This window comes from Stenella coeruleoalba, assembly GCF_951394435.1.
Source record: "Stenella coeruleoalba genome assembly, chromosome: 2".
Classification (NCBI taxonomy): domain Eukaryota; kingdom Metazoa; phylum Chordata; class Mammalia; order Artiodactyla; family Delphinidae; genus Stenella; species Stenella coeruleoalba.
The window spans coordinates 139,275,678-139,303,420 of NC_137147.1; the positions used below are offsets into that span (position 1 = coordinate 139,275,678).

The 27,743-nt window shown below is 41.6% G+C and overlaps 2 protein-coding genes across 2 annotated transcripts in view; one reads left to right on the forward strand and one right to left on the reverse strand.

Annotated features, from left to right (window-relative positions):
• Positions 1 to 1,031: 1,031 nt before the first annotated feature.
• Positions 1,032 to 16,650, reverse strand: FEM1B (fem-1 homolog B). Its single transcript, XM_079910263.1, has 2 exons — positions 15,720 to 16,650; positions 1,032 to 7,947 (listed from the first exon to the last, which is right to left on the reverse strand). The coding sequence occupies exons 1-2, from the start codon at positions 15,965 to 15,967 to the stop codon at positions 6,312 to 6,314; spliced, it is 1,884 nt and encodes a 627-aa protein (XP_079766389.1). The 5' UTR covers positions 15,968 to 16,650; the 3' UTR covers positions 1,032 to 6,311.
• Positions 16,497 to 27,743, forward strand: part of LOC307180138 (uncharacterized protein) — a 31,368-nt gene continuing 20,121 nt past the window's right edge. Inside the window, exons 1-4 of the mRNA XM_079910276.1 lie at positions 16,497 to 16,529; positions 16,696 to 16,881; positions 23,052 to 23,117; positions 25,314 to 25,390. Of these exons, the coding sequence (XP_079766402.1) occupies positions 16,721 to 16,881; positions 23,052 to 23,117; positions 25,314 to 25,390 (304 nt within the window). The 5' untranslated portion in view covers positions 16,497 to 16,529; positions 16,696 to 16,720. The remainder of the gene's footprint in view (positions 16,530 to 16,695; positions 16,882 to 23,051; positions 23,118 to 25,313; positions 25,391 to 27,743) is intronic.

Below are 27,743 nucleotides of genomic sequence, written 5' to 3' on the forward strand. Positions count from 1 at the left end.
GAGAAAAAAGACAAATGAAACATCAGCCCCACTTTTATTAATACTTAACATTTAGCAGGCACTTCACTGTTTTAAGCACTACATTAAGCGTTTTAATTCTCTCACTTGCTCATCACAACTTAGGTAATATTATTGTCCCAAAGTACAGAAACTGCGACTTGGATCGAGGTCACAGAGCTAGTAAGTGATGGAAAGAACCCAGACAGTATTCCTCAGGGTTCCACCACACTGCCAGGTCTACAGAATAGAAGAGAGAACCCAGAAACAGATCCAATTACTTTATGGGAATTTACTTTATGATTCATATCAGTGGAAAATAAGAGAGTTCTTGGCTAGCTGGATCCTTAATCAAAATAAATTCCAGGTAGATAAAAGATTTAAACCAAAGAAGACGAGAAGGAAAGAATGTGGAGAAGGAAGAGGAAAAAAAAAGGGGGGGAGGGGAGAGAGAAGGGGGAGGGGAAAAGCCATAAAAGCACTAGAAGAGAACATGGGTAAAAAAGATATATGAACTTGGAATGGAGACAACTTGACAAGATACAAAATTCAATAGATATAAAAACTACTAAAAGTCAAAAAACAAACTACAAACTGTGACACGACAGAAAATTTCCTTAAATTTGCAAGGAATTTCTAACACGTAGCAAGAAAAAGACCACAACCCAAAAGCAAACAAAAGAAAGAAAAAAGGTCAGTAAATATATGTCAACCTCATTCATAATAAAGGAACACAAATCAGAACCATGAAATATTTTCCATTTCCATCATCTTGGCAAAAACTAAATGATTAGATAATATTTGATGTCAATAAGGATGTAGGGAGATGGAAGGCAACTGGATCACCTCTGTCAAGATTTTAAACACTCAGTCACTAAACCAGAAGTTCCAGAGCTAGAAATGAATTTGTTCTCTGAATACAGTATATAAGGATGTTCACTGAAGCAGTATTTGGAATATCAGTAAACTGAAAACCTAAAAATCCAACACTAAGGCCTGGTTAAATAAATTTTAAGTCCATCCATAGAATTAAATGCTATAAAATTGTTTTTTTAAAAATCTATACATACCAAAATAAAAAGTCCAAGATATATTAAATGAAAACAAGATGCAGAATAGCATAGGAAAGTTAAAAGTCCATTTGCATTAAAGAAAAAAAACAAAAAGGAGAAAATACACATATATACACATAAAATTCTGGGAAGCTACTCAAAAAACTAGTGAGTACCCTCTGAAGAGTCCAAATGGCAGGCAGAGAGAGATGAAAAAGTAACTTTTTTTTTTACTATTTGAATTTTTCTTAACTCTCTGAATTTTTTTCCCCATGCACATGTATGTAACTTTCACAACTTTTTAAAAATGAATTCAACAAAAGATCATCTCAACACTGAACAATAAAGACACACACTTCAAGGCAGTTTTTTTTTTTTCAAACATTTACTGAACACAAACACCATTTTTTCCTATTACACAGCAATATTGTTAGTTTCAAATTAGCTGGGCTATTAGGACTGTCAGTTACCACGAAATTAAAAATGATTCTACATGTCAAACTCAAATAGAAAATGTCATGCAATATATAAATCACTAACAGGCCTCTGGTGCAGTCAGCAAGTTCACTATGTTTATTAAAGTCATGTAAATGGTTTGACAAAAGTGCACAATAGAATGACATCACTGGTTTGTTATAAATCACAGTGAATTACTAGAATACAACAATGTAATTCCTCTACGCGGAAGATTGCAGGATGGGGTGACTATTATAAAGGATAGGATCTTTCAACACGTTAAGCCAGTCAGAGTTTACTCCCCAGCTATATACTTGATTGGTTAGCAAAGCTGAGGTTATTTTCCCTCATCTTTTCTCCTCTACCAGTTACTAAGCAACAACAACAAAAAAAGGCCATGCACAAATTTTACAACACCTGATTAAAAAAAAGTTACAAAACCTTGTGCATTGCTTGGATGAAGCTTACATCTTTGCTCCTTCATTTTTCTGATTAGGCCACTCACCACATGACTCACCCCTAAATGAAAAGCCGTTAACAATTTAGCACTTCTCACCCCTGCACACACATCAAGGTACACTCCCCATAACCATCAAGTCGGTGTCCCTTTCCTATATGTTAACACAAATGAACACACCACAAACCTAGGGCTAGAGACCACATTTACTTCACAGTTTTGAAAATTAATATATCACCACTATCCATGTAGTATTTGTTTCAGATCCCATATTTGGAGAAGGTACTGTACAACCCAGCCCATCTGAAGATTTGGGCAAGTCTGCCAGGAATGTATGAGAGAGCTCAGCAATGTACCATACACAGTAGGAGCTCTCTACTTTCCAGAGAAGGTATCCAGAGCAGGGCTGTGCATTTTCAGAGTCGGAGTCAACACACAGCTTAGAATCTTATGGACTAATAACTTTTCATAGAGCAAAAGGCAGAGGTCTGTTTTCTTTAACCCATTTTAATGTTATAGTATAGTCAGTGAGGGAAACGGAATAGTCATCTGTACACTAATACATCTGGCTAGCCTGAAAAGGAGCATTTAAAACATCTTACCATAAAAGCACAGAAAACCTACCACAAAAGCAAGTCCTTTATACTTTTATCCATCTACTCTCTAGTTCCATCACTGGCTGCTTCTAAAACCAGCAAACTAATCCAAGGTCCAGCAACTCATTCCTCACCCTGCCCCATTCCCCCAGAAAGAAATGCTTCTGCTTGAATAACCTAAAGTGGCCTTATTCCTCAAGTAGCTGCCTCAACTGAGATGGAGACTGGTGACAGGGTACTGTTCCCTTGGGATTCTGATTTTCAAAACCACTTGCCAAATGCAGAGCTGACACTCACGGAGCTGCTGCCCCCACATCACATTTTACTTCAAACAGTGCTATCGTGCCTAAGTTTCTCATGATTACAGTTATTAATCAATGATCAGGGCAACGCAGTAAAACCCTTCCCAGAAACAAGCAAGACCAAAGTTTGCTTTTTGGTTTTTTTGTTTGAACCTGAAGGTAGCTGGACTGTGGCCTACTAGAGAGCAATCCGGGGTAGACTGAAAACAATGTTGTGTCAGAGTTCTTATGTCAAAATTTCCTGTCTGATCAGTTGAAGGATGGATTTGCTGCCCATTCCTTGACCTAAATAGTTACCTAAACTCAAGAGTTCAATTTTACCAACTCTTGAGTGCAAAACCCACCCAAGGGTTCACATGGTTTGCCCAGGCATTCATCCACTTGGGCCTCTAGTTAACTAAATTTATATGACAATTACTGAGCAAGACCAAGAAGTTTTGATTGAATTTGTAATGTTATCAAGGAAGACATACAATCTAAAGCATAATTCTACCAATAATAAACACAAAATGACAAAAGTGGCTAAAAAAATGGCAACAGCCCAGAGTTCTCAGAGAGCTGAGATACAGAACTATCACCTTTCTTATTTATTTTCTTAAAAAAAAAAAAAAAAAACAATACTTAAGTTTGGGAAGGGTTTGGCTAAACAGATTTTAAAATAATTCTACCAAAAAAAAAAGAAACAGGCATGTAATCACTTGTTTCAAGAATGGTTTTATACAGGTGTTTCACAATACATATTTGGATTCGTTTCACAAGACAGAATTAGATCCTTAGCAATATAGTGCACAATGTACCGCTATACCATAGTTTAAAAAAAAAAAATCTCGGTTACCATTAGCAAAGTTCATAGTCCATTCCACTGTCTTCAGATTTTTTCTCCAGCTTTGTCAGCATTTCAATCAGCAGTTTTACTCTCTCCAGCATTTAGTCCTCCCTTCTCAAAAACACTGAGTGTCATTAAATTTTGATGTCTGAATATGTACAGATAATCATTATCCTCGTTTTATAAGTAAGTAATATCTAAAATAGTTCTCGTCCTGGGTAGCCAAAGGGATGAAATGGTTTTTAAAACATGCAACATTATCTGATATTTTAAGTTTTGATGTTTAAAAATCATATGCATTAATAATGGAACCAAGGGCTTCCCTGGTGGCGCAGTGGTTGAGAGTTCGCCTGCCAATGCAGGGGACACGGGTTCGTGCTCCGGTCCGGGAGGATCCCACATGCCGCGGAGCGGCTGGGCCCGTGAGCCATGGCCGCTGAGCCTGCGCGTCCGGAGCCTGTGCTCCGCAACGGGAGAGGCCACAACAGTGAGAGGCCCGCGTACCGCAAAAAAAAAAAAAAAAAAAAAAATGGAACCAAGTAAATACCAAGTATCATAGCTATTCCTCAGACTGTCAAATAAACAGGCCTTGAAGTCTGAAAAATACAGGGTCTGATCTGAGCTGTGAAAAAGGCGTGATTCACTCACCTGGAGGATGAGCATTTTCTCTTTCATGAGAGTTGCCAAGAGCAAGGTATAGTAGCTCCCTGATTCACACCAGGAAGATCAAGGCCAGTAATTTTCAAATTAGGGCTCATTCAAATACCTCCCTTTAGACCATCCTAAAAAACCTTCCTTGTAAAAATCTCAGGTTAGGAAAACAGAAATATATTACTATGACAGAATTTACCATCAAAACATTCCTAACTGAAGCAAGAAGACACGTGAAGTATAACTACAGCACAGTAAAATTATCTCGCGTTCTTGGGGGAAGAAGTTTTTAAAGTACCCCCATCCATTCCCTCCTATCCTTCAGAGTGTTTCATTTCATGGGGTACCTATTTTATTTAAGGTCCTAGGTGCTGATTTTGGCTTAGTCGTTATGTTTTATACTGATCCGGCTGCAACCTTTTTCTTACACTTCACAAAGCAATATCCATACATAAAATGTTAACTGAAACCTTACCAGTGGTTTTTGCTGTTGTTTTTTTTTAGTTTATATCTGATGTTGCTGCATCATTATAATGCTTTTCATTAAAGAAAAAAAGCTGCAGGTCTTCACTTACAGTACCATGCACTATGAGTAGCTAAGGCATTCACTTGGCACTAGAGAGAAAAATACAGATATAGCTAATTTTATTTTCTTTATCATTTTTAACATTGAAAGAAATAGGTGTGTACCCTTTACTTGAATTTCTGTGATGCTTAAAAGATAATCACAGAATATTCTTTTGACAGTTTACAATGTTGCCATTAAAACAAAACAAACAAACAAACAAAACCCATAAAGACCTCTGTACAGCCTGTCGGAATAAGCGACATTTTGTGGTTCCAAAATTTGCTGCCCTCAGGCAGAAATATCTTTCCAAATGGCATTGAGAATTATTTTTATTATCAAAAACATTTAATTTCCTATACCACACTAGTGATTTTTCTACTTGTCACAGACTGAATAAAGTGAAAAAATTAAAAATATCCCAGTTCCTTTTCATCTGTCATAAAAACCTTCTTAGGGAGGCACAGATAATGCCCTCTGGAAAAGTAGTTTCCAATTTTAAAAGATAGCGCACAAGAGGAAAGGGAGAAGGGGACAAAAGAAGAACATATAACTATATTGTGACAATTTGTTTCCTAAGAGAGAACACAGCATTCATAATTTTTACATGTCTGTGAGCTGAGTCAAATGCAGACTGCTGCAATTTAGATTAATTACATTAAAACAGAGACTTCCACACATTTTAGAGTCCAAGCCCAAAGGCAAATAGTCCATCAATATTCTCTGAAAAGTTGCTTTAAGATTTACTGCTGTATATGTACCACCCAGCATAATTCAACAATTTCAATGGATTTAACTTTATAAATTTGTAACTATTATTAAGTTAGCACATTTTTCAGATTAATCTGCAGTTATATTTTTAAAAATCCTCCTGACGTTATAATGCGTTGATCTCTTCACATAAATAATGGAAGAGTGAAAACTACCTAGAGCAGTTTGGCATGTGCAGAACATCTAGATATTCCATTACTGTTAATGTTCCTTTTCGTTGTTTTTCTTCATGATCCTCAAAACTGCTGCAGAGAATAACATGCTGACACAGGCTTAACAGAAATACTTTTCTAGGCAGTTTTTTTTTTAAACATTATCAACTTCAAATCATAAGGGCCCTTGTTACATAAACAAAATATTTTATATTCATTCCTTAAAAAAAAGAAAAATAGTTAAGTGACCAATATCCAAACACCTTAGATTATAGTTACACCTAAACAATGTGGTTTTGTTTAAAGTGTATTTGAAATCAGTAACCATGTGAGGCAAGAAGACCAAATACAAAACTAAGGAAGGATGAGTAGGGAGGAAGGGTAGTGGAAAGAAAAGCACATTTTATGAACACATAATTCTATTGTCTGTGATTAAAGTCCTTTACTTTTTAGCACCACATTAAATGATTTTACATATCCAGTCACTTAATGAAATCCAACAAACTCTTCAAGAGTTCTGGGGATCTGGTCTTGGTAGTTAATGTCATTAGCCCGAACTGCCCGGGCGGCCAGGCACTTGAGACTCATCTTCATTTGAGTTTTAAGTAGTATTTCTGATACCCCAGTTGTACTTTTGTCTAGCGGAGTCTTATTCTGTTTATTTGTCATGTCGGTGTGAGCGCCAGCTTCAACTAGGCTAATGATGATAGAGTGCAAGGTCAAAAAATCACTGATGGGCCTGTTGTACTGAACGATAATGTGAAGGGCACTGTTCCCTTCATTGTCCACAGCATTCACCTCAGCACCACAGTCCAGCAGGAGCTTTGTGACAAGCGCGTTTGGAAAGCTGCAGACATCATTGGTGTGGAAATCATCAACTGGGGTATTCGAGTTGACAGCTAGATGCAGCAAGGTGAAACCTTCACGAGTTCTGGGATCAAGGTGAATCAGGTTGTAGATCTGCTTGTTAATTTTGCACTGATCTTCTTCACTGCACTGCGTTTTGGTGGAAATGCACACTAAATACAAAAAAGTATAGAGATTACATTCATAATTGTCCATAGCACTGTGGACGTCAGCATCTGGAATATTTTTTACTCTGTTCATACTTTGTTCTATTTCCAAAACACTGCATCTCAAAACACATTCTATGTCTGGGGCCTTCACAGTTTCATTCAAATGTATCATCTGTGAAAAAACTTGGGCAAATCGAAGAAGATCCTTATGGGTATTCCTGTTACCTTTCTGTCTGAGGTGCAGGGCATGCAGCCACAACTTGATACACTGTTCGAATTCCATGTTATCTGCATAAACGGCTCCCCTGTAAATGATGGGATGGGAAACATCAATGTTGTCGGCACCTAAAATCCGTTCCCGAACTATAAGGCCTTCCATATGAAGAGCATCTCTGTCTTGCCGAATGGATTCCAGTTCCTGAGGATTTCTACATTCAGTTCTATTCCCATAGGCATGGATTGGTGGGAGAACCTCTTTCTCAAGAATGTTATCACCATCTTGAAACCTCTCCAACATAGCTAAATATAAATAGTGGTATGTCTTCATGATGTCATAGTTCTCACGGTCATTTGCAAAGGAGGCACCCAAGAGCTCCAAAGCTTCAATCCGACTTCTTCGGTCACAATCAGCATGAGAGAGCAACAGTTCGACAACATCAGCTTTACAGCTTTCAGCAGCTACTTTTAATGGCGTCATCCCATGGCCGTTCACTACTATAGCAGCACGCCATTTTATCAGCTCCTTCACAATATCTATGTGCCCAGCTTCAGCTGCAAAGTGCAGTGCTGTGGCTCCACAATGTGCTTTAGCATTTGGATCAGCACGTTGTTCTAAAAGGTATCTGACCACATCAGTGTGTCCTTTATAGGCTGCAATCATTAGGCAGGTGTTGTCATACTTGTTGGCAATGCTGATGTTGGCATTATTTTCAACCAAGTATTTCACAATGTCCAATCTGCCATCAAAGCATGCTGCCCGTAGCGGGGTTGAGTTAGTTACTGTGGTATGGTTCACGTTGGCTCCATGACTGACTAGAAGCTTAACAACTTCAAAATGTCCTGCCCCTGCTGCACACCAAAGAGCGGTGGCACCATCAATGACATACCTATTCATGAAAAGAACGAACAGTTAGAAAATGGAGGTTACCTGCCCTAACGTAAATTTAAAGGATGTATTCATTTACACTGACCCGAAACCTCAATCTACAGAGCGTTAGTAAAACATTAGTTTGGCTGAAAATAAAATCAGGTAATTTAAGTAAAGCACTTTGCATGGTACTTGTACCTAGTATGAGCTCAATAAATGTTAGCGACTGTTGTTATTACCAAAGTGTAAAAACTAAAAAAAGAAGAAAAAACGAATCACTGACTTGCTACTAGCAAAAGTAAATAAATTTCAGAAAACAAAGAGGAAATGTATGGAGTTTTGTAACTTCTTGACCGCCAAGCTGATTCACTGGCTCTTAGGAGCACAGCATGTTCCTCCCAGCACCCCCTAGGTACCACAGTTTCATTGAGTACATCAGTGAGAAAGCCACCCCAATCTCTGCATTAACATTGTGTTAGAAACTGCTTTAGGAAGAAAAGTATTTAAGCAGATAATTTTTCCCTAAGATTATCTAAGCTAGTAAGTATTATACTCTACTACAGCAGTGAGAAAGAAACAATTACTGCCGCAACATGCATGGTACAACCTTATAACACAGGTCAAATTCTATCTCCCTTGAAGTGAAAAAGAGTACAATCCACCTGGATTAATATAAATACCATAGTTGAACCGCAATTATCAATACCATCTATCACTTCTGCTGAAAATAAAAGACGCACTTTATAAACATGCAAGCAATTACTTCTTCAGTTTCAAATAATGACGCAAAATGTTTATAAGCAAAAGCATTCCCGGTAACAGTGACCTATGGGGTGACCTATGGGGGAGGATGTAGGATTCACTCGGATGAGGCTTAAAGCTACTAGAAATGTACTATATTTTGATGTGGGTAGTGGCTACATGGGTGGACATTTAGGGGAAAAAACTCATCAAACTGTACATGAAAGATTTGTACATTTTCCTGTATGAAAGACATACCTCAAAATAAATTTGAGACTTCTGAAGTTTCTTTTTAAAATTTCATCTTTTTAATGTCATTTAATCGTTAATTGATTTTTTAAACTAAAGAATGAATCAAGAAAATAAGACATTACATCAGTTGAAATGTTTTAGTGGTTGCCAACTGTACCTTTTGCAAACAATTCAGTTTAATGAAAATTCACTTATTACATTTTTTATTGTCATGATTATAAACACAAAGTTCAAAAGTTTTCTTTCACTGTCAAAAAAATAAAATTTTCAACAGCATCAGAAAATACCAATATCTGGTACTAAATCTAATGAAAAATGTACAAGACTTCTACATTGAAAATTACAAAACATTCCTGAGATAAAGACCTAAAGAAATGGAGAAATATTCCATGTTTATTGTTTAGGAGATTCAATAATGTTAAGACGTCAGTTCTCCCCCAAAATAATCTACAGATTCAATGCAATCCGAAACAAAATCCCAGCAGGGATGTGTGTGTGTGCGCATGCACAAATGTGTGCATGCATCCACATATGTGTAGATATTGACAAGCCAATTCTAAAATTTATATAGAAATGCAAAGGGGGACTTCCCTGGTGGCACAGCAGTTAAGAACCCACCCACCGGTGCAGGGGACACGGGTTCGAGCCCTGGTCCGGGAAGATCCCACATGCCACGGAGCACCTAAGCCCGTGCACCACAACTACTGAGCCTGCGCTCTAGAGCCTGCAAGCCACAACTGCTGAGCCCACGCGCCACAACTACTGAAGCCTGTGTGCCTAGAGCCTGTGCTCCGCAATAAGAGAAGCCACTGCACTAAGAAGCCCGCGTGCCGCAACCAAGAGTAGCCCCTGCTCGCCGCAACTAAAGAAAGCCCACACGCAGCAACAAAGACGCAACACAGCCAAAAATAAATTAATTAATTTTAAAAAAAATGCATGGCTTCCCTGGTAGCGCAGTGGTTGAGAGTCTGCCTGCCGATGCAGGGGACACGGGTTCGAGCCCCAGTCCGGGAAGATCCCACATGCCGCGGAGCGGCTGGGCCCGTGAGCCATGGCCGCTGAGCCTGCGCGTCCGGAGCCTGTGCTCCACAACGGGAGAGGCCACAACAGTGAGAGGCCCACGTACCACACACACAAAAAAAAAACAGAGGCACTACATTACTACTATAATTTAACTTCTAAATCAATTTAAAGAAAAAGTTTAAATAAACACAAATAGCTAATAATTTCCATGTGTCAAGCACTGTATTAACTGCTTAATATATAGTATATCTTATTTAATTCTCATAATAACCTTCTCCCAATAATCCTATAAGGTAGATACTATTATTACGCCCATTTTAAAGACATATAACTAAAAGGCTTACATGGGATTAAAAATACAAAAGTACTTTGGAAACTATATAATGCATCAAATGTAAGGAAACAATACATGTCATTGTTCAAACATGTTTCAATTTTAAAAGCTTTTTTTAAAAAAACTTCTTAATATAATCTATCCAAAAAATCAATACATAGTTAACATATAGTTATATTTACATAGTTACAAAGTTTCCTTGCACGCCTTAAGAATATTATTTGCCAAGAACATGAACATAAACTAAGTAAAAACTCAAGAAATGTTACATTAAAATAGGCATTCACATACATTATCTTTAACTCTTGCAATAACCATATAAGATAAATAGGACCCCCATTTTAAAGATGGAAAAAAAAGAGACAAAAGTAATTTAAAAAATTTTTTTCTGGCCTCAAATTTCCCAGAACTAATGACATGAGTAAAAATTAAATTACAAGTATATACTTCACTTGGTTTTTATAATCGTTTAATACTTTTCCTGGTGTAATCTAATAATTTCCATTTTCCCTATGGTGATGTGACAGGAGCCTAAAAAAAGTTTCAATTATCTATTTTTATTGAGACAAGTAAAATTTTTTAAATAGTTTATGACAAAATATTCACTGTAGAATGTTACAGAATTACTAATCCTTCAGAAACATTAGCCTTAGTGATTTTTAAATTTCTACATCTAAATAAAAACATTAAACAGATTAAAGGGAATTATAATCCTAACATCTATGACATTTTTTGTCCATAAAATACAGCTAAAATTATAGCCGTATACTGCCTCAAAACAAAATGCCAAACACATTTATAACAAAATGAACAGAAAATAAATAAAAATATAATCAAATTAATGCAATATTTACTTAATGCCTATGGGAGAAGCACTATAAAACAATGATCTTTCTAGATTGAGTCTAAAATTGCAATGCAGACTAGCTATTATGTATTTCATCTTAAAAATGAACAAACTTGGGACTTCCCTGGTGGCTCAGTGGATAAGAATCCACCCGCCAATGCAGGGGGCACCGGTTCGATCCCTGGTCCAGGGAAGATCCCACATGCTGCAGAGCAAGTAAGCCCGTGCACCACAAATACTGAGCCTGCGCTCTAGAGCCTGCAAGCTACAACTACGGAGCCCATGTACTACAACTACTGAAGCCTGCGCACCTAGAGCCCACGCTCTGCAACAAGAAGCCACCGCAATGAGAAGCACACGTGCTGCAACGAAGAGTAGCCCGGGCTCACTGCAACTAGAGAAAGCCCGTGCACAGCAACAAAGACTCAACACAGCCAAAAAAAAAAAAAAAAAAAAAATCAAGAAACTTTAATCTGATATTCACCTTTTAAACAAAATGTATGCATCAGATGATGGAAACATTTCACAATAAAAGATAACATTTCTGATCACAAAACTAAACTCATGTATTTCCTGGTTCGATCTGAAATAAAAATGTCTGGTTCAAGCATTTGAAATAGAAATAAAAATTCATTAAATGTAACTGACAGCACTTTATTTTAAACAAAGTCCTTAAAATCATTTATCAGATCATATGTAGTTCCTTGAAATATACACTGGAAATGACTTTCTAAATGAAGCCAAATGACGATGTGCCCCTTACACCTTTCCTCTACCTGGACATGTATTAGAAGTATTAGTACTAGAACTGACTTTAAAAGAGTACTCAACAAAAAGCCTCAGAATTCCCAGAGGTCCTGTTCTCCTTCCCATCCATGTCAGCAAACTTCTTCTAGGACAAGAGTTCCCCACAAACTCTGGCACACAGCAGTCAGGCCCTCAGAACTCAAACCAGCACAGAACTCCAAGGTCACATGACACCTCCCCTTTGTTATGTTCCATTTCTATAACATTCTTAACAGCTTCCCATACTCCAACTAAAGGTTCTTCTTTCATTCCCGTTCATGTAATTTTTCTTTTTTTTTAAATTTATTTATTATTATTTTTGGCTGCGTTGGGTCTTCACTACTGCGCGCAGGCTTTCTCTAGTTGTGGTGAGTGGGGGCTATTCTTGTTGCGGTGCGTGGGCGTCTCATTGCGGTGGCTTCTCGTTGCGGAGCTCTAGGTGCGCGGGCTTCAGTAGTTATGGCTCAAGGGCTCTAGAGCGCAGGCTCAGTAGCTGTGGCGCACGTTCTTAATTGCTGCGCGGCATGTGAGTTCTTCCCAGACCAGGGATCAAACCTGTGTCCCCCTGCATTGGCAGGCGGGTTCTTAACCACTGCGCCACCAGGGAATTTTTCTTCTTATCCACTCATCTATGTCAATTGTGGTCGTTACACAGTAAGCCATAAATAAAATAATCTCAAATGTTACTCCTAAAAATATGTACAAGGACTCAAATATCAGCATCGGGCTTAATCTAGGTGGGTGGCACCGTCCCCCTTTTGAGGCTCTATTATGAATATACTTTAGTTTTCTAAGGTATTCTAGATGTTTTTAGGCAGAGTATAGGCTTATTTAAATAAGTTATTTTAATGTCTATGTGTCTCTCTATCCCTCTCTCTCTTTCTCTCTCTTTCTCTCTCTCTCTCTCTCACTCACACACACACACGCAGAGTACCATATCAAACCCCATAATTACACAGATACTGTTGCTTAGGATGAAGCTAAGAAGTGAGACTTTTTTTTAATATTAGGCAAATAACAGGATAGGTGGTGAACGATTTGGCAAAAAATTGTGAAGATGGTACATAAATTACTGAAAATTAGGAAACACTAATCTACTTCAGCCCACAAAGAACCTGTTTGTCCCTATCTGGCCATGGGTCTCAAGTACCAGTGGAATCTAAAGAAGGGGGGTTGGCTAAGTACCTCTCAAAAGCCAGTCCCTGAGGGGTGAGTGAGCTTCATATTATTAACACCTCACTCAGACTAACATTTTCACACTGTCTGGAATGAATGTAAAGTGAAATCATGACATTTGCAAGTAACACCCTCTTCATCTATTTCTGAAATGCCTAAATGACTGGAACAAACTGCAAAATAATCTCACAGAGTGGTGTGAGTGGGCAGAAAGGTGGCCATGAATTTCAATTCTTCTCTTTTGTTAATCTGTAAGCTCCTCGAAAGTAGAAACTTTACATTTTCTTCTACATCTTCCACATTATCTGTGTGGCACAGGGCTAGGCCCATCATAGGCATTTAATAAGTTAAAAAACAAAACTACTTTGACAGAGCAGCTAATAAATCCATAACTGTAATAATCCATAAACAAAAAAAGACAGATTGAAGAAGCCTCACACAAAATCTCAAATGATAGAAATCTTTGCAATTCCAGTCTCACCAATCTGACTCTTGAAATTTTACACAAGGATCATCAAAATCTGGCCTCCACCTCACTCTAGTCTCCCACAATCTCTCTTAATTTCCCAGGCTTGAACCCCTTACTGAAACTGCACTGAAACATTTGTCATTGCAAGAGCACCATGCCACCGTCCCTCTTCTTCACTCTCTACTATCCTTTAAGACTGAGCTCAAATATCACCTCGGCTGTGAAGTCTTCCCTGATTCTCCCAGGCAAAGCTGAGCACTTCCTCTCCCTGTGTTCCCTCAGTAGTCCAAAAGATTTCTATAACCCTAAATGGCATGGCATCTACACTTACTCATTTTCATCAATTTCTTACCTCTGCCACACACCACGCCCCACCTCCAGCCCCCGCCCAGGGCAACAGACTGTCTTCCTCTGCAGTGGGAACAGTATGGCATTCATCTCTGCACACCCAATCCCTACTACAGAGCCTGGCACACAGTAGGTGTTCAAAATATGTTTGCTTATTGAACCCTTTAATTTCACTGGCCAGTGCAAAATACTGGGCAAGGTAAGCCACTACACAGGCTCAATGCTACATTCCTAGCCATTTCAGGTTCTCTTAATTGCCACCTCAAAACACCTTTCTCTTTGATGGTTAAGAAAGATAAGCAAAGCCTTTCCAAATGCTTTAGAAAACTATATTTTCTCGCCACTATTCTCTCCTAATCAAAACAGGCCTCAGCAAGCTCCTTAGCAGCAGTGTAACCAGCAGCTGTTACTGCAGAGATTCCTATCTCAATGGATGCTTGTGCCTATACAACTGGAATGGTGCTAGAAGTTCAGGGGTCACCCTACTTCACTCCTCTGCGTAGAGAAAAGGCTGTGGGAATGCAGGGAGTTACAGAAAGCACACAGAAGCTAGTAAAAGAAAACGAACAAGAATCAGGTTGCCATCTTTGATTAATATGAAAAAGACCATCTCCTTAACGTCTAGAGAGGTGGTACCAGAGGTTAACCACCACCCGTGGGCTATCATTTCAGTAAAATGTAATACCCTGAAATATTTTCCTGTCATCTAAAACAGAAGAAAAAGCTCTTATTATTTCAACCTACAAAAAGAATCAACCAAAATTCAACAATGCCCTAGTCATCTTCAAGAGGAATTGTTTTTTCCATCAGGTTTTAACCAAGCAGTTTTCAATCACCAAAACTAAAGATACGTATCTTTATGCTAGGACCACATCTATCTCAAAAGAAGAAAATGCTAGAATAGCTTATGTACTGGCACAAGTCAACAAAAACAATTAATGCATCTTCATGCAGTTGTAATCTGTAAAACAGGTTATAACCATCCAGCACAGAAAAGATAACGTCAAACCTGACAATTCTGCATTCAACTCTATCATACCCAAAAATATGTACAATTAAACCTAAAGGGCAAGTTTTAACTCTGACAATATGAATTTTTGAACTCCCCACCTGGAATAACTATATCATCAAGCTTCCCCACAACATCACAGAATAACATGTAATTTAACAATGGCATCACCTCATCCTACACCAGGTCCGGTGCCATTTTCACAGCCAACACATCTACCCCCAGCAATGTGTAAGAGTCAGAATCATGTCTTGGGAAGCCTGGCTGCGTGACCACCCCTCAAGAGGCTGCAACTGCTGCTGGTTCTAGGGGCTTATTTTGACATTAAGGTCCCACAACCTACTAAGGGGCTTTATCGGACACTCACGTGAAGGGGTAAACATTGGGTGGCCAAATAACTCATCAAACAAAGGTCTTCAACGTTAATTGCTGACCTCGTTAATTTCTGATCTCGGTTACAACCCCAGTACTGATACAGTGAAAACCTGAAAAGGCTGCTACCTCCTCCATACTGCTTCTTCACAAACTATCTAGTAAAGAATACGGAATACCTATTAGGTATCAAGACAGAGGGTGTGGCTATTTACCTATAGAGGGAATAAGGGGTAGGGGCCAATGAGGATGAGCAGCAAAACATGGGATGGAGTATTCGCCCTAGAAGATGAAGTGGGCATTAATGAGGCAGGTCAGGAGGTACAAAATGGGAGAAGTGATACCTCCATGAAGCGAGAGAGAGGGAGGGGAAGACCCATAAAGTGGTGGGTCCGCGCGCGTTAGAGAGGAGGCTGGAGTTGGGATGTACCTACCCGTCGAAGCGGACAGTGCCAGTCTGCTGAGTCTGCACCCGGTAATGTTCTAACAGCAAGCGCACCACCTTGGCGTGCCCATTGCGGGCTGCGATGATGAGGGGCGTGGAGCGCTGCCCTCCCTGCTGGCTGACATAGCCAAGCAGATAGCGGATGTCGCTTTCAGACCGGTTGAGAAGCAAGGCGGCCAGAGTCAGCACCTTGCCCTCGCTGGCCGCCTTGTATACATAGCCAGCCAGGCCCTCCATGGCCGCTGCCAACTCCAACACCCGTTTGGTCGCCACCGCTGCTGCTGCCTTGCGCCCCTGGAGGCCGCGTTCGCCAGCGCTTCAAACCTGGGCCCTCACAGCCCATTCAACAGGGCGCCGCCGCCGCCGCCGCCGCCGCCGCCGCGCCCAGGCAGCAGCGCGGCCAGGGGAGGGCGGAGACGCAGAGGTGGCCGAATGCCGCGGGGGGCAGGTCAGCGATCCAGGCCGGGCAGGGAGGAGGGCGGTCAGGGCCGCCCCCAAGGCCCCAGACGCCAGCCCTGGGCCGAGGGGATCTCCATGGTGGCTGGGCCTCAGGCTGGACCCCCTCCTTCCTGCGGGCTGCGACAGGCGCGCGCCCGAGCTACGGGTCGCCGGCGAGGTCCCAAGAGGGCCGCGCGCGCCCTGGATGGCGAATGATGGACGCGCTTCACCCGACCCAGCCCGCCGGGCCTAGGGCCTGAAAGTGCTTCTGCCTCCGCCTCCGCTCTGCGTCCTCCCCAGCTGGAAGAAACCTGCAGGCCCTCGCCCACTGGAGCTCAGAAGAGCCAGACGCTGTCTGTCGGTAGCTTCAGAGGTCCACGCCTGGGGAGGCCCCCAGAGAGAGGCGGAACGCTGCGGCCACAGCAACCCCTGGGCTCTGGACGGGGAGGAAGGCGGGCCTCTGCAGACAGGGCTGAGACGGGGAGGGTGCGAGCGGGGGACGGTTAAGTGGGGTGTCTCTTCCAAAGCAGACCGGCCGGCGAACGAGGCCCGATGAAGAAAGGTTCTGCTGCGCGAAGGCGGCCCATCCCCACTTCGGCCCGGGATGTCCTCATTGCCCTTGATGCCTGGAGCTTCCAACTCGCCCCCACTAGGCCCTGGGGGTCCCTAGCCAGGGAGTGGGACAGAGTGAAGGCGCTGAACCGTTACTGCCGGTGGGTTTTGGGGCCCGCCCCGTTTTACCGTAGACATTGTGGGGCTCTTCTCAGCCCCTGTTTGGGGGCCCGGGGAGGGGGGTGCGTGCACCCGGCGGGGTCCGTTTTGAGAACAGGGCGGCGTCTCTGAGCCCCCGAAATGTGGGAGGACTTTGAGGGTCTGCACGAGGCTCTGAGAAGGAACTGGAAGTCCGACCTGCCCTCCCTGGAGAGGAGGATTAAGTGTGTGAGAAAGGTCGGAGAGATGGGGAACTGTGGAAAGGGGCGAGGTACCCTGGGAAGGAAGACGAAGTCTGTGTTCGGACAGACCAGGACTCTAATCCTGAATCTGACGGGACCTTCGGTTTTCTCACAGACCTCACCAGATTGTTAGGGTTTGAAAAGATCATTCATCCAACGAATATTAGAGATCTACTATGTGCCAGGCTCTGCTTGGCCCTAGGGATTCAGTGATAGACCAGATAGACACAGTGCCCCTTCAGGGACTGTGTTGTTGCGGGGAAAACAGACAATAAGCAAGTAAACAAATAATAGACAAGACTGGCTGAGTTTGTATCATTACCATTTGCTATGAAGCAAATGAAATAGAGTGATGGGGGGTGGGAGGCGGAGCTAATTTAGTTTGGGCGGTCAGACAAGACCTCCATGACAAGTAAGGAGAACAGGTGGTATTCTAGGCGGAGGGAATAGTTAGTACAAAAGCCCTGAGGAGGGAACAGTCTTGGTGAGTTCAGAAACAAAGGTCAGGGTGGCTGCAGCAAAGTGGGCCATAGGAAGAGTGATAGGAGAGGAAATCAGCAGGGTGCAGGTCATCTTAGGGCCCAGTTACCCATGGTAAAGTGTTTAAATTCTACTCAAGTGTAGTGGGGGCATTTGAAGAGTTTTAAACAGAAAAGTGACAAGATACAATTTATATTTTTTAAAAGATCACTCTTGCTACTGTGTAAAGAATAAACTGTAGTAGGCAGGAGTCAAAGCAGGAAGGCCATTTAGGAGGAAAGGTTGGGACTAGGATGGTAGGAGTGGAGGTGATGAATCTCACGGGGCAGTCACAGAAGGTATAAGTTCAATATGGAGGTCACTCCCTCCATACACACACAAAGGACAGTATCTACCATAGAGAAAGAGCAAATACATTTATTTGGTCCCAAGGGACCAGGCTGAGCTCAATGAGTTCACATAAATTATTTCATTTGAACCCCACCCTTCCAATCCTAGTTGGTGAAGGCGTCATCTTAGCTGCAGAGCTATTGGAGAGGGTTTGGGCCACTTCTCAGATTTTTCTCTTCCACTCTACAGTGCAACTTTACCTATTTTCAGATCTCTATACTTTTTCACCCATGTTAAACAAAAACAACACTGGAAATCAGAGCTGAAGGTGGGGTTCTACCAGTAGAGTCTCTGAAATAACTGGTGGAAAAGAAGGAGAAGCTGGTTGTTCTCATTCTGGGGCTTCAGGGTTGGAAAAAATTCCAGTTCTAGACAGACTGAGCCAGGCTTTTTGGCCTCTGGGCACTTGGCGGTGACACATTCGGATGTGGGACCTGGGGGCTCCCTTCCAACTGATTTCATTCCTAGGCTCTACAGAGCAACTAGGCTCATCCTATTCTCTCCCCCTCTCTCCCTCTCTCTCCCTCTCCCTCCTTTCCTCCCTCTCCTTGCGGCCCTTTGCCCTGCATCATTCTTTTCACACCCAACTTTTCAAAGGTGATCCAGACACAGGCCCCTTTCACACCCAGCTTTTGAAGGTGATCCAGACACAGGCCCCTTCTTCCCTTTGGTTTCATTTTCTGAAAGAGACCTGATTCATCCAGCTATTCATTACTGGGTAAGAAACTTTCTTCTGGGACTTTCCTGGTGGTCCAGTGGTTAAGACTTCACCTTCCAATGCAGAGGGTGCGGGTTTGATCCCTGGTAGGGGAGCTAAGATCCCACATGCCTCTGGGCCAAAAAACCAAAACATAAAACAGAAGCAGTATTATAACAAATTCAATAAAGACTTTAGAAACGGTCCACATCAAAAAAAAAAAAGAAAAAAACTTTCTTCTGCCTTCTCTTGCCCTTTGGAGATGAACTAGGGTTCATCCTGGTGCTGACACCCCAATTTAGTTGTGTAACTGGATGAGTGCTAGAAAGGGTGACTAAACCAAGAGTCATGCCAGAGAGGGGCTCAGAACTTGCACTTCGGGGCCTCCTCCCCCAGATGGGAATATACATCTGCTCCAGCAGCCCAAGGTCAAGAACCTTCTTTATTTATCACAGTTGCCTAGTATAGGTTTCTGGGCTCCTTGGGTTGCTTAATAGCCATTGACTGGGGAGTATTTGGTAGCCTGTATTTACCTGGGCTTGGAGGATGATGTTTCTGTGGTCAGGCCTGGCAAATTAGAGACAGGATGTATAAACAGGACAAGGCTGCTTTCCCAAAGGCCAGAGCCCAGAAATAGCTCCTTGTGCTTCTGACCTATTCCCTTCCCCTTTGACAGAAAGCCACTGAGCCAAGGATCAGTAGTAAAATGTAACTGAAAATAGTTGTATCCAGATGGAGATTGATTTGCTGATGACAGCAAACTGCAACCTTCTACCTGGACAAAAGACAGGACCAACATCCAGCACTTTTCTGGGGATTGGAGGTGACCTATGAGCGGAATTAGCTGTACCTTCCATAGAATATTCCTTTTTCCAAGCCAGGTCAGCCCAGCCTACAGCTCTTGAATCAATGGAGTTGCTCAGATTTTGTATAAAATGTCATTCAAAATGTCATTTTTCAAGCACCAGTAAAGATACTTGTTTTAGTCCTGTAAGCCTCCCACAGACTCTAATGGAAGAGGATGACTTTTGGTGTTGAATAGATCTGGGTTGGACTCCCTTCTCTGTGGGTTAGCTGTGGCCTTGGGCAAGTTTCTTCATGTGTACAATGGGGGTAATAAATACTTTCCTTGCAGGGCTGGTGTGATGGTGACAGGCAAGCTCCTTCACTCAGCCTTCTCCTGCGTCCTGCGAAGGAGTGCCTATCAGTACACATTAGTTTCCCTTCTTCCTAGCTCCCACCCCAGGCATACTTCCATTGTGCCGTTAACCTGTTCAAGAAAGGACTTCCCACCCCATCTGCATTCTCCCTGCAGGATGTGTCTGCCTCTGGACACATATGGAAAGTAAATCCATAGTATGCAAGGGGCTGGGGAGGTTAACTGACAAGAGCTGGGAAATTCCAACAGAACCTCCGAAGGAAGATGTCAAAAATCAGACTGACCACCAGTCTCTCTATTAGCCCAGTTTCAGGGGACTGGCAGCCCACTAGCCTTTGTCTCCTCCTCCTCTCTCTCCTAGACTTGCCCTGAAAAGCAGATGTAATCATTGTCAAAGACAAAACCTAAGGTGGAGGAGAGAGGGCAGCTGGTCTGTGTTATTTCCCAAGCAAGTTCACCCCTGCCAGGTTTAGGTTTACCAGGAAAGTAGACTGAAGTCAACATGTGCCTTCTTTCTTCTGACCCCATTCCTCCCTGAATCATGGTACCAGTCAGGTACCCTGGGATTACAATAACAGAACTAACAATAGCGAGCTCATACTGAGTGCTTACCGTGTGCCAGGCATCATAGTAAACACTGTATACAGATTAGCATGTTAAATTTGCGCAAGCCTCTGAGGGACATGCCATTATTATCATTCCCAGTCTTCAGATGAAGAAACTGAGATAGAAGTGTTGTGTAACCAGACGTAGAGAACAAACGTATGGACACCAAGGGGGAAAGCAGCGGCGGGTGGGGGTGGTGGTGTGATGAATTGGGAGATTGGGATGGACATGTATTCACTGATGTGTATTAAACTGATGACTAATAAGAAAAAAAATAGCACAAAGGACATACAAAAACAAAAAAAAGAAAATGCACTGGAGAGCAGGGAAAGATTTTTTGAAAAAAGAAAAAAGAAAAAGAAAGAAATGTGTAACTTGCTCATGGCCTCACAACTAGAGTGTGTTAGAATGTCAGGATTTGGATGCTGGATGTCTGACCCTCATGCCCTGACCCTGCTACCAGCTTTCTGTTCCCTCTTTATCCCCCTCTGAGTGGCCCCCACCCAACATGCTCTCTGCAGCTAGGATCTCGGCTGGAGGTCCCCAAGGCTTTCTATGGTCCTGATCACTTCTCCTGGGCTTAGGTGCTAGTTAGCTAATCTGATCATCCATCCTTTGTTAATGGGAGAGGGCTAGAGGAAATTCTTCCCCACCTGGCAATCCCACACACACCCTGGACGTTCCTCATTCCTACCCAGGAACACAGGTCCAAATCCAAAGCAAACGCTGTCTCATCCTAGAGATCTTCCTTGTTTTGTCCTGAGCTCTGTACCACTTTATACCTCTCTTGGAACCCTTACCTCTTTCTTTTTTTTTTAATATTTGTTTATTTATTTGGCTGCGCTGGGTCTTAGTTACAGCACACGGGATCTTTGTTGCCGTATGCGGAATCTTCGTTACGGCATGCTGGATCTTTAGTTGCGGCATGCAAACTCTTAGTTGTAGCATGTGGGATCTAGTTCCCTGACCAGGGATCAAACCCGGGCCCCCTGCATTGGGAGCACAGAGTCTTAGCCATTGGACCACCAGGGGAGTCCCTTACCTCTTTCTAATAATAACTCATGTCTGTATAGCACTTTGTGGTCTACAACACTTTCCCATCCACCCAATCCAGCCCCCACCTCCTAGGCTTCTTAACCACCTTCTGTAACTGGGGTGGCAGAGAGCATGGTGGTTCAGCACCCAAGGTCTGGAATCTACTCTGCCAGCATCCCAGCTCCACCATTTGCTAACTGTGTGACGCTGGACAAGTTGCCTATTTAGCTTCTTCCCTCCGTTTTCTTATCTATGAAATGGGATAATAACAGTGCTTCTACCTGGTCATTGTGAGGGTTAAATGAGATAAACACACACAGAGACACAGAAAAACACACACACAACAACACACGTACACACACAGCAAGCAACTCATTAAGTGTTGGCTATTGTTATCATTATATCATTGAATCCCCAAACCCTGTGGGAAAAAACAAAGCAAGTCAGTTCTTGTCATCAGTAAACACAAGTTTAAACCAGATAATCTCTAAGCTCTCTGCCAGCTCCATCAAACTCTGATTCTACCGTGAATCACGGTTATTTATGGACACATCTTAGTTCTTCTTTGCTGTAGCAACCCCTGAAGGCCCAGCCCTTAATAGAGGGCCTTGTATATAGCAGACTGTCCTGCCAGGTCAGGGTTAGCATGTAACAATAGTCCCTCCCTCATCCAGGCGGTGGGAGGAACTAACGAGAAATTCCTATATAGCCTTTAGCACAGTGCCTGGTACTAAGTAAGCTCCTAATAAATCATAATTACTATCGTTCCATCGTACAGTGAGCCTCCCAAACATGTCCTTAAAAACATAGACTCTAGAACCGTACTGCTGGGGTTCATCTTAGTGCTGATCCTGTGAGGCTTTGAGTAAGTTAATTAACCACCCTGGGCCTCAGTTTCCTCATCTGTAAGATGAACACGATGATAACAGCATGTGACTAAATAAGGTTGTTGCACAGATCAGATGAGTTAATATAAGAAAGGCACATAGATTTGCGCTTGGCATAGGCTTGGTGTATGTAAGTGCTTTTTGTCATCGTTTACAAATGAGGAGACCCAGGCTCAGAGACATCAAGTGACATCCCCAAGCAGTAGTGGAGCTGGGATCCAAATCTAACTGAGTCTGTCTGATTCCAGAGCCTCAGCCTTTTTTTTTTAATTAATTAATTAATTTAGTTTTGGCTGCGTTGGGTCTTTGTTGCTGCATGCGGGCTTTCTCTAGTTGCGGCGAGCAGGGGCTACTCTTCGTTGCGGTGCACGGGCTTCTCATTGTGGTGGCTTCTCTTGTTGCAAAGCACGGGCTCTAGGCGACCGGGCTCCAGTAGTTGTGGCACGCAGGCTCAGTAGTTGTGGCTCACGGGCTCTAGAGTGCAGGCTCAGTAGTTGCGGTGCATGGGCTTAGTTGCTCCACGGCATGTGGGATCTTCCCGGACGAGGGCTTGAACCTGTGTCCCCCGCATTGGCAGGCGGATTCTTAACCACTGTGCCACCAGGGAAGCCCCAGCGCCTGTCTTAGTATTAGGATATGTTGCTGCCCCAGGTGATCCATGTATATTTTATAACAGGAGCCTTCTCCTATGGTGGAGATCTCAAGAGTGGAGGAGAGTGAGTTGGCACCAGAGACCTCTGGGGTAAGGATGCCCTCAAATCATGCCACAGAAGTGGCTTTTTCCTCACCTTTGTCTGGCCATATGGTTTTAGCGTTCCATCAGGGCTCAGGCCCAGAAGCCCAGAAACATGGCACACACACAGGCCTCTAACCTGGAATCTGCAGTAAAACTCTCATTATGCACATTGATGGCACAGGCCCTGGCCTTGAGGCTTTTTCCATTTCTGAGGCATGATTCAGCCCAGGAGACAAGACCAGACAGACTTGAACCGGAGGAAGGAGGGCTTGGTGGTGGATGGAGGCGGAGAAGAAAAACAAACAGAGGTTAGAGCAGGGGAGTCTCTCAGCTGCTGGGCTGCAGGGGGAGGGGGCAGGAGCGAGCAGAGGGAGCCCGCCTGCTGGAGGAGCTGCACAAAACTGGGCCACCCACTGACCAATGTATCTTCCTTGCAGTCAAATTTATTGATTTAAACATGAATCCAACCATGCTTCTGAAGCCCCAGAAAAACACTAATAACATTTCACAATTGTGTAGCACAGTATGATTTCCATAGCATTGCACATAAATAAGCTCAATTTTGAGCTGCTTTTGAAAATAATTGGCTTCTCTTATTACAAAGCATCACATGCTTATTGAGGGATACTGGGAAATGTTTTTAAATGTAAATTTTAAAATGTCAAATATGTATATATTATACCACTAGCAGTAACGTTTTCAGTAAATTTCTAACTAGGCTTTTTTTCTGAGCCTATATACATATATAGGGCACTTAAACAAAATTGGAGGCATACTACGTAAAGAGTTTTAGATTTTTTTTCCACTTAACATAAAATCATAGGCATTTTCTAATGGTGCCAAACATTGAGCTATAAAAATCCATAATGACTGCATTTATCAGTATAGAAGTGCCACAATTTCTGTAGCCATGCCCTAATTGTTGGACATTCCAGATATTTACAGAAGTGTAGTATATACCTATAAATAATACTGCCGTGAACATCTTTTTACTTACATTTCTGTCTATATATCTGATCATGTCCTAATAGTAAATTTCTAGTAATGGAACTACTAGCTCGAAGGATTTGAATATTTTTGAGTACATAGAGCCGAATTACTCTCCAGAAAAGGTATTCAATTTACACTCCCACCAGCAACGTGTGACAATGTACCTCTCTACGTTTTGAGCCAGTGAGTTAGGTAACAAGCATCTCATGTTACAGATAAGGAAAATTGGGGTTCATACAACTAAAAGTCAAACTCTAGTGCCCTGGATTTGGTGCCAGGGCCCTTCCCACTCTGCCTTCTAGACAAGAAGAGCTCTGAAAAGGTTTTCCTGAGTAATGGAGTTGTATAAAATTTTATTTTTATATCCACACTTATTGGTGAAAATATTTTTGAAAATCTTCAGTTTCTTGACCTTATTTGTGCCATGGGCCCCTTTGGCAGCCTGGTTAAGCTTACCAACCCCGTCTCAGAGTAATGTATTTGTATGCATACAATAAAATACATAGGATTATAAAGGAAATGAATTATATTAAAATATAAAAACAAAATGATGACAGAGTAATACATCTGCTCCTTTATAAATGCATTAGTGACAGGATCTAGTACTTCATGTAGGAGAGGCAGTCCACCAGGGGTCCTGGACATCCTTGCTGAGTTTACCCTTGTGATATTGAGCGGTTTCAGTAGGTAGTCACTTAGGCAACAGACTAGCTTATTTGCTGCTTACTCAAACAAGTGCTGGGCCCTCGGCTCTACATTCTTCTTATGTAACATAATCTACTACATGTGCTCGAGTCACCTGGCCCTCCACATTGCCCGATGGGAATTAGAGCTCAGGGAAACAGCGCAAATATGCTGACACTCTAGCTACCCCTTTCGCTGTGAGTAATAACGTCTTACATTTGGGATCCAGGAGTTTTGTGTCTTCTGTCCTTATCCAGGAAACTGTGGCAAGCTGACTTGTTAGCTTGCAGGGAGGGCAAAATCTCAGCGCCTTCACAATTCTGACCCTATCATTCATTTCAAAGTAGTGTTAGGCGGAAATGATATTTTGAGATGTACGCAACAGCTATAACGCAGACTGAAAATACCAGTAATTTTTACTTGTGCAAAAGTCACTGTGGTTTGTTGTGCACATTCGTAGTTGAAGGAAATGCTCACTTTCAGTTAAACGTTTCTGAAAATAAATGGCAGGTTTTTTTCTCGTTCAAGTTCACAGATTTTAGGAGAACTCTTGGCTACTGCCACCTCCTCAAAAGAAGACCAGAAAAACCTGTTGATCAAGCAAAGTAAGTCTAAGTTAATTCAGTATTTACTGCAGAAAGGGAGAATAACACCTTGAAAGAGACTTGGTGTAGTTTCTAAGAAGGAGGATTTCAAGAAAGGGTGTTTATAGGATTTGGAGGCCTGGGCTCCAGTGGTTTAAGGTGGTTTTTCAAAGCAAGAAATTGATGGGGAGTGGGCACAGTTTGTGACATTTAAGACAGTTTAAGATCCGTAGACACAGGAAAGCAGGGGTCTTGAAGCAAGTCTCGTTAAATAAACTTGGTCATACGTGTGAGCTCTTTGTCTGTGTGAGCAGTCTGTGGTCCTGAGAGACACCTGTCCTGTCCCAGATGAGCAAACGATTTGCCCAGATAAATTAATTTCTTGAAACAAACAATTAATCTATTTATCCTCCTGGACTAGAATTTCCTAGAGCAGTTGTGTCATGTTGACATGGGTGGTCTCAGTTCTTATTTAACAAGACCAACTTCTTAGCTTGAAATCCCCTTTCTCATAAAAGTGGAAGCCTGCCTATTTTTACCTGTTTTTGCTCTGTCCTTTCCATACTGTGAGTTCACCGTGTGTGGGGGCTAAATGTTATACTCCTAGATGTGGGGTTCATTTGTTTTCTATATATGTTTACCCAAAAGACCCAGTAAAATACCTTTTTTAATATATGGGGGTATTTATTTGGTGAGGATTCCTTGTGCAGTACACTTTTCCATACATATGTAATACTTGAATAATTAAGGTGTTGGTTTTTTTTTTGTAATACCCTTCTGTTGACCCAATAGCTGTTGCTTTTTTTTTCCTTTTTGCATCAAAATTCCCAAAAAGAGCCATCTGTACTCATTGTTTCTGATTACCCTTTCATTGTCTTTTTTTTTTTAATGAGCTTCTTTATTTGGAAAAATCACAAACATAAACAAAAGTAGAGAGAATTGTAGAGTACGAATCACCTGGATTCAATAATCATAAGCTCATAGTCAGTCATGGTTCATCCATACCCCATCCCACACACATTCCCATTGTATTATTTCAAAGCAAATCTCAGACATTGTATCATTTCATCAATAATTATTTTAGTATATATCTTTAAAAGATAAGATTTTTTTAACCTAACTATAATATCATAAATCTGAAAAATAGTACCATATTATCTAAAATATAATATTATAAAATAGCATAATACCGTAATATCTTAAGATCAACAATTAATTCCTTAATATCATTAAATATCCAATCAGGGTTCACATTCCTAAATGTCTCATAAATGATAGCACATGTTTTTTCATTTGAATCAGGATCTAAATAAGACCCATATATTACACTTGGATGCTATGTACCTTAAATTTAATTTAGAGATTCCCTATCCCTCCCCCCCTTTTTTTTTCCTTCTTCTTTTTTAATTTATTTATTGAAGAAACTAGGTCACTTGTCCTGTAGAGTTTCCTACAGTCTGAATTTTGCTGATTGCATCCCCTTGATTTGTTGTTTAGCATGTTCTTCTCATCCCTATATTTTCTGTAACTTGTTGGCAGTTAGACCTGGTGACTCAGTCAGATTCAGGTTTGAGTGTTTAGGCAAGAATAGTTGAGAGGTAGCACAGTGGTCTCCTATTACGAAGCATAGGATGGATGTCTACTCATCTTTCTCACTTTATCTCGGTCTCTCTTTGCAACCATTGATGATCATTGCCTACATCCATCATTTCCTTAGTGGTTGCATTATTTCTTCTTTATTTAATAATGAGAATACTTTTATAAAGAGAAACTTCCTCTTGTGAACTATTTAGCTATCCTGACATACAGTTTACATAGAAAAGGCAGGTCATACTTGATTCTTTCTTTTTGTTTTTGTTTGTTTCAAAATAATGAATTGTTTCCCTAGCATCCTCCAAAAATGAACATTACAGATTGCTGGGGAAGTTTACTGTATTACTACAAACTCATGGACTTAAACGTATTTCACATGTTTCTGTTCATTCTTATTGACAGAAATACCATTTTTAATCTAGCATATTGTCAAAGATCAAAAAGTTTGAAAACATACAGCACTGGGGTGGCTGTGTAAAATGGTTCAACATCTGTGGACAGCAATTTGGCAATATTTAACAAATTATAAAATGCACATTTCCTTTGACCCAACAATTTTACTTTTAGGAATTTATCCTAGAAATGGACTTACAAGCATGCAAAGTGATGTATGTACAAAGGTATTAATTGCAGTCTTGTTTATTTTAGCAAAAACAATGGAAAGAGATATTTATACACACACATTTATAGCAGCATTATGCACAATAGCCAAAAAGTGGAAGCAACCCAAATGCCCATGGCTGGATGAATGGATAAAATGTGGTGTATACGTACAATGGAA

What these genes read in the sequence shown, in the direction of transcription:
- FEM1B (XM_079910263.1), bottom strand. Translation starts at nt 15,967, where the DNA reads ATGGAGGGCCTGGCTGGCTATGTATACAAGGCGGCCAGCGAGGGCAAG. An exon ending in GGCACTGTCCGCTTCGACGG is followed by an intron (nt 7,948 to 15,719) that starts GTAGGTACATCC and finishes TTTCATGAATAG; the next exon opens with GTATGTCATTGATGGTGCCA.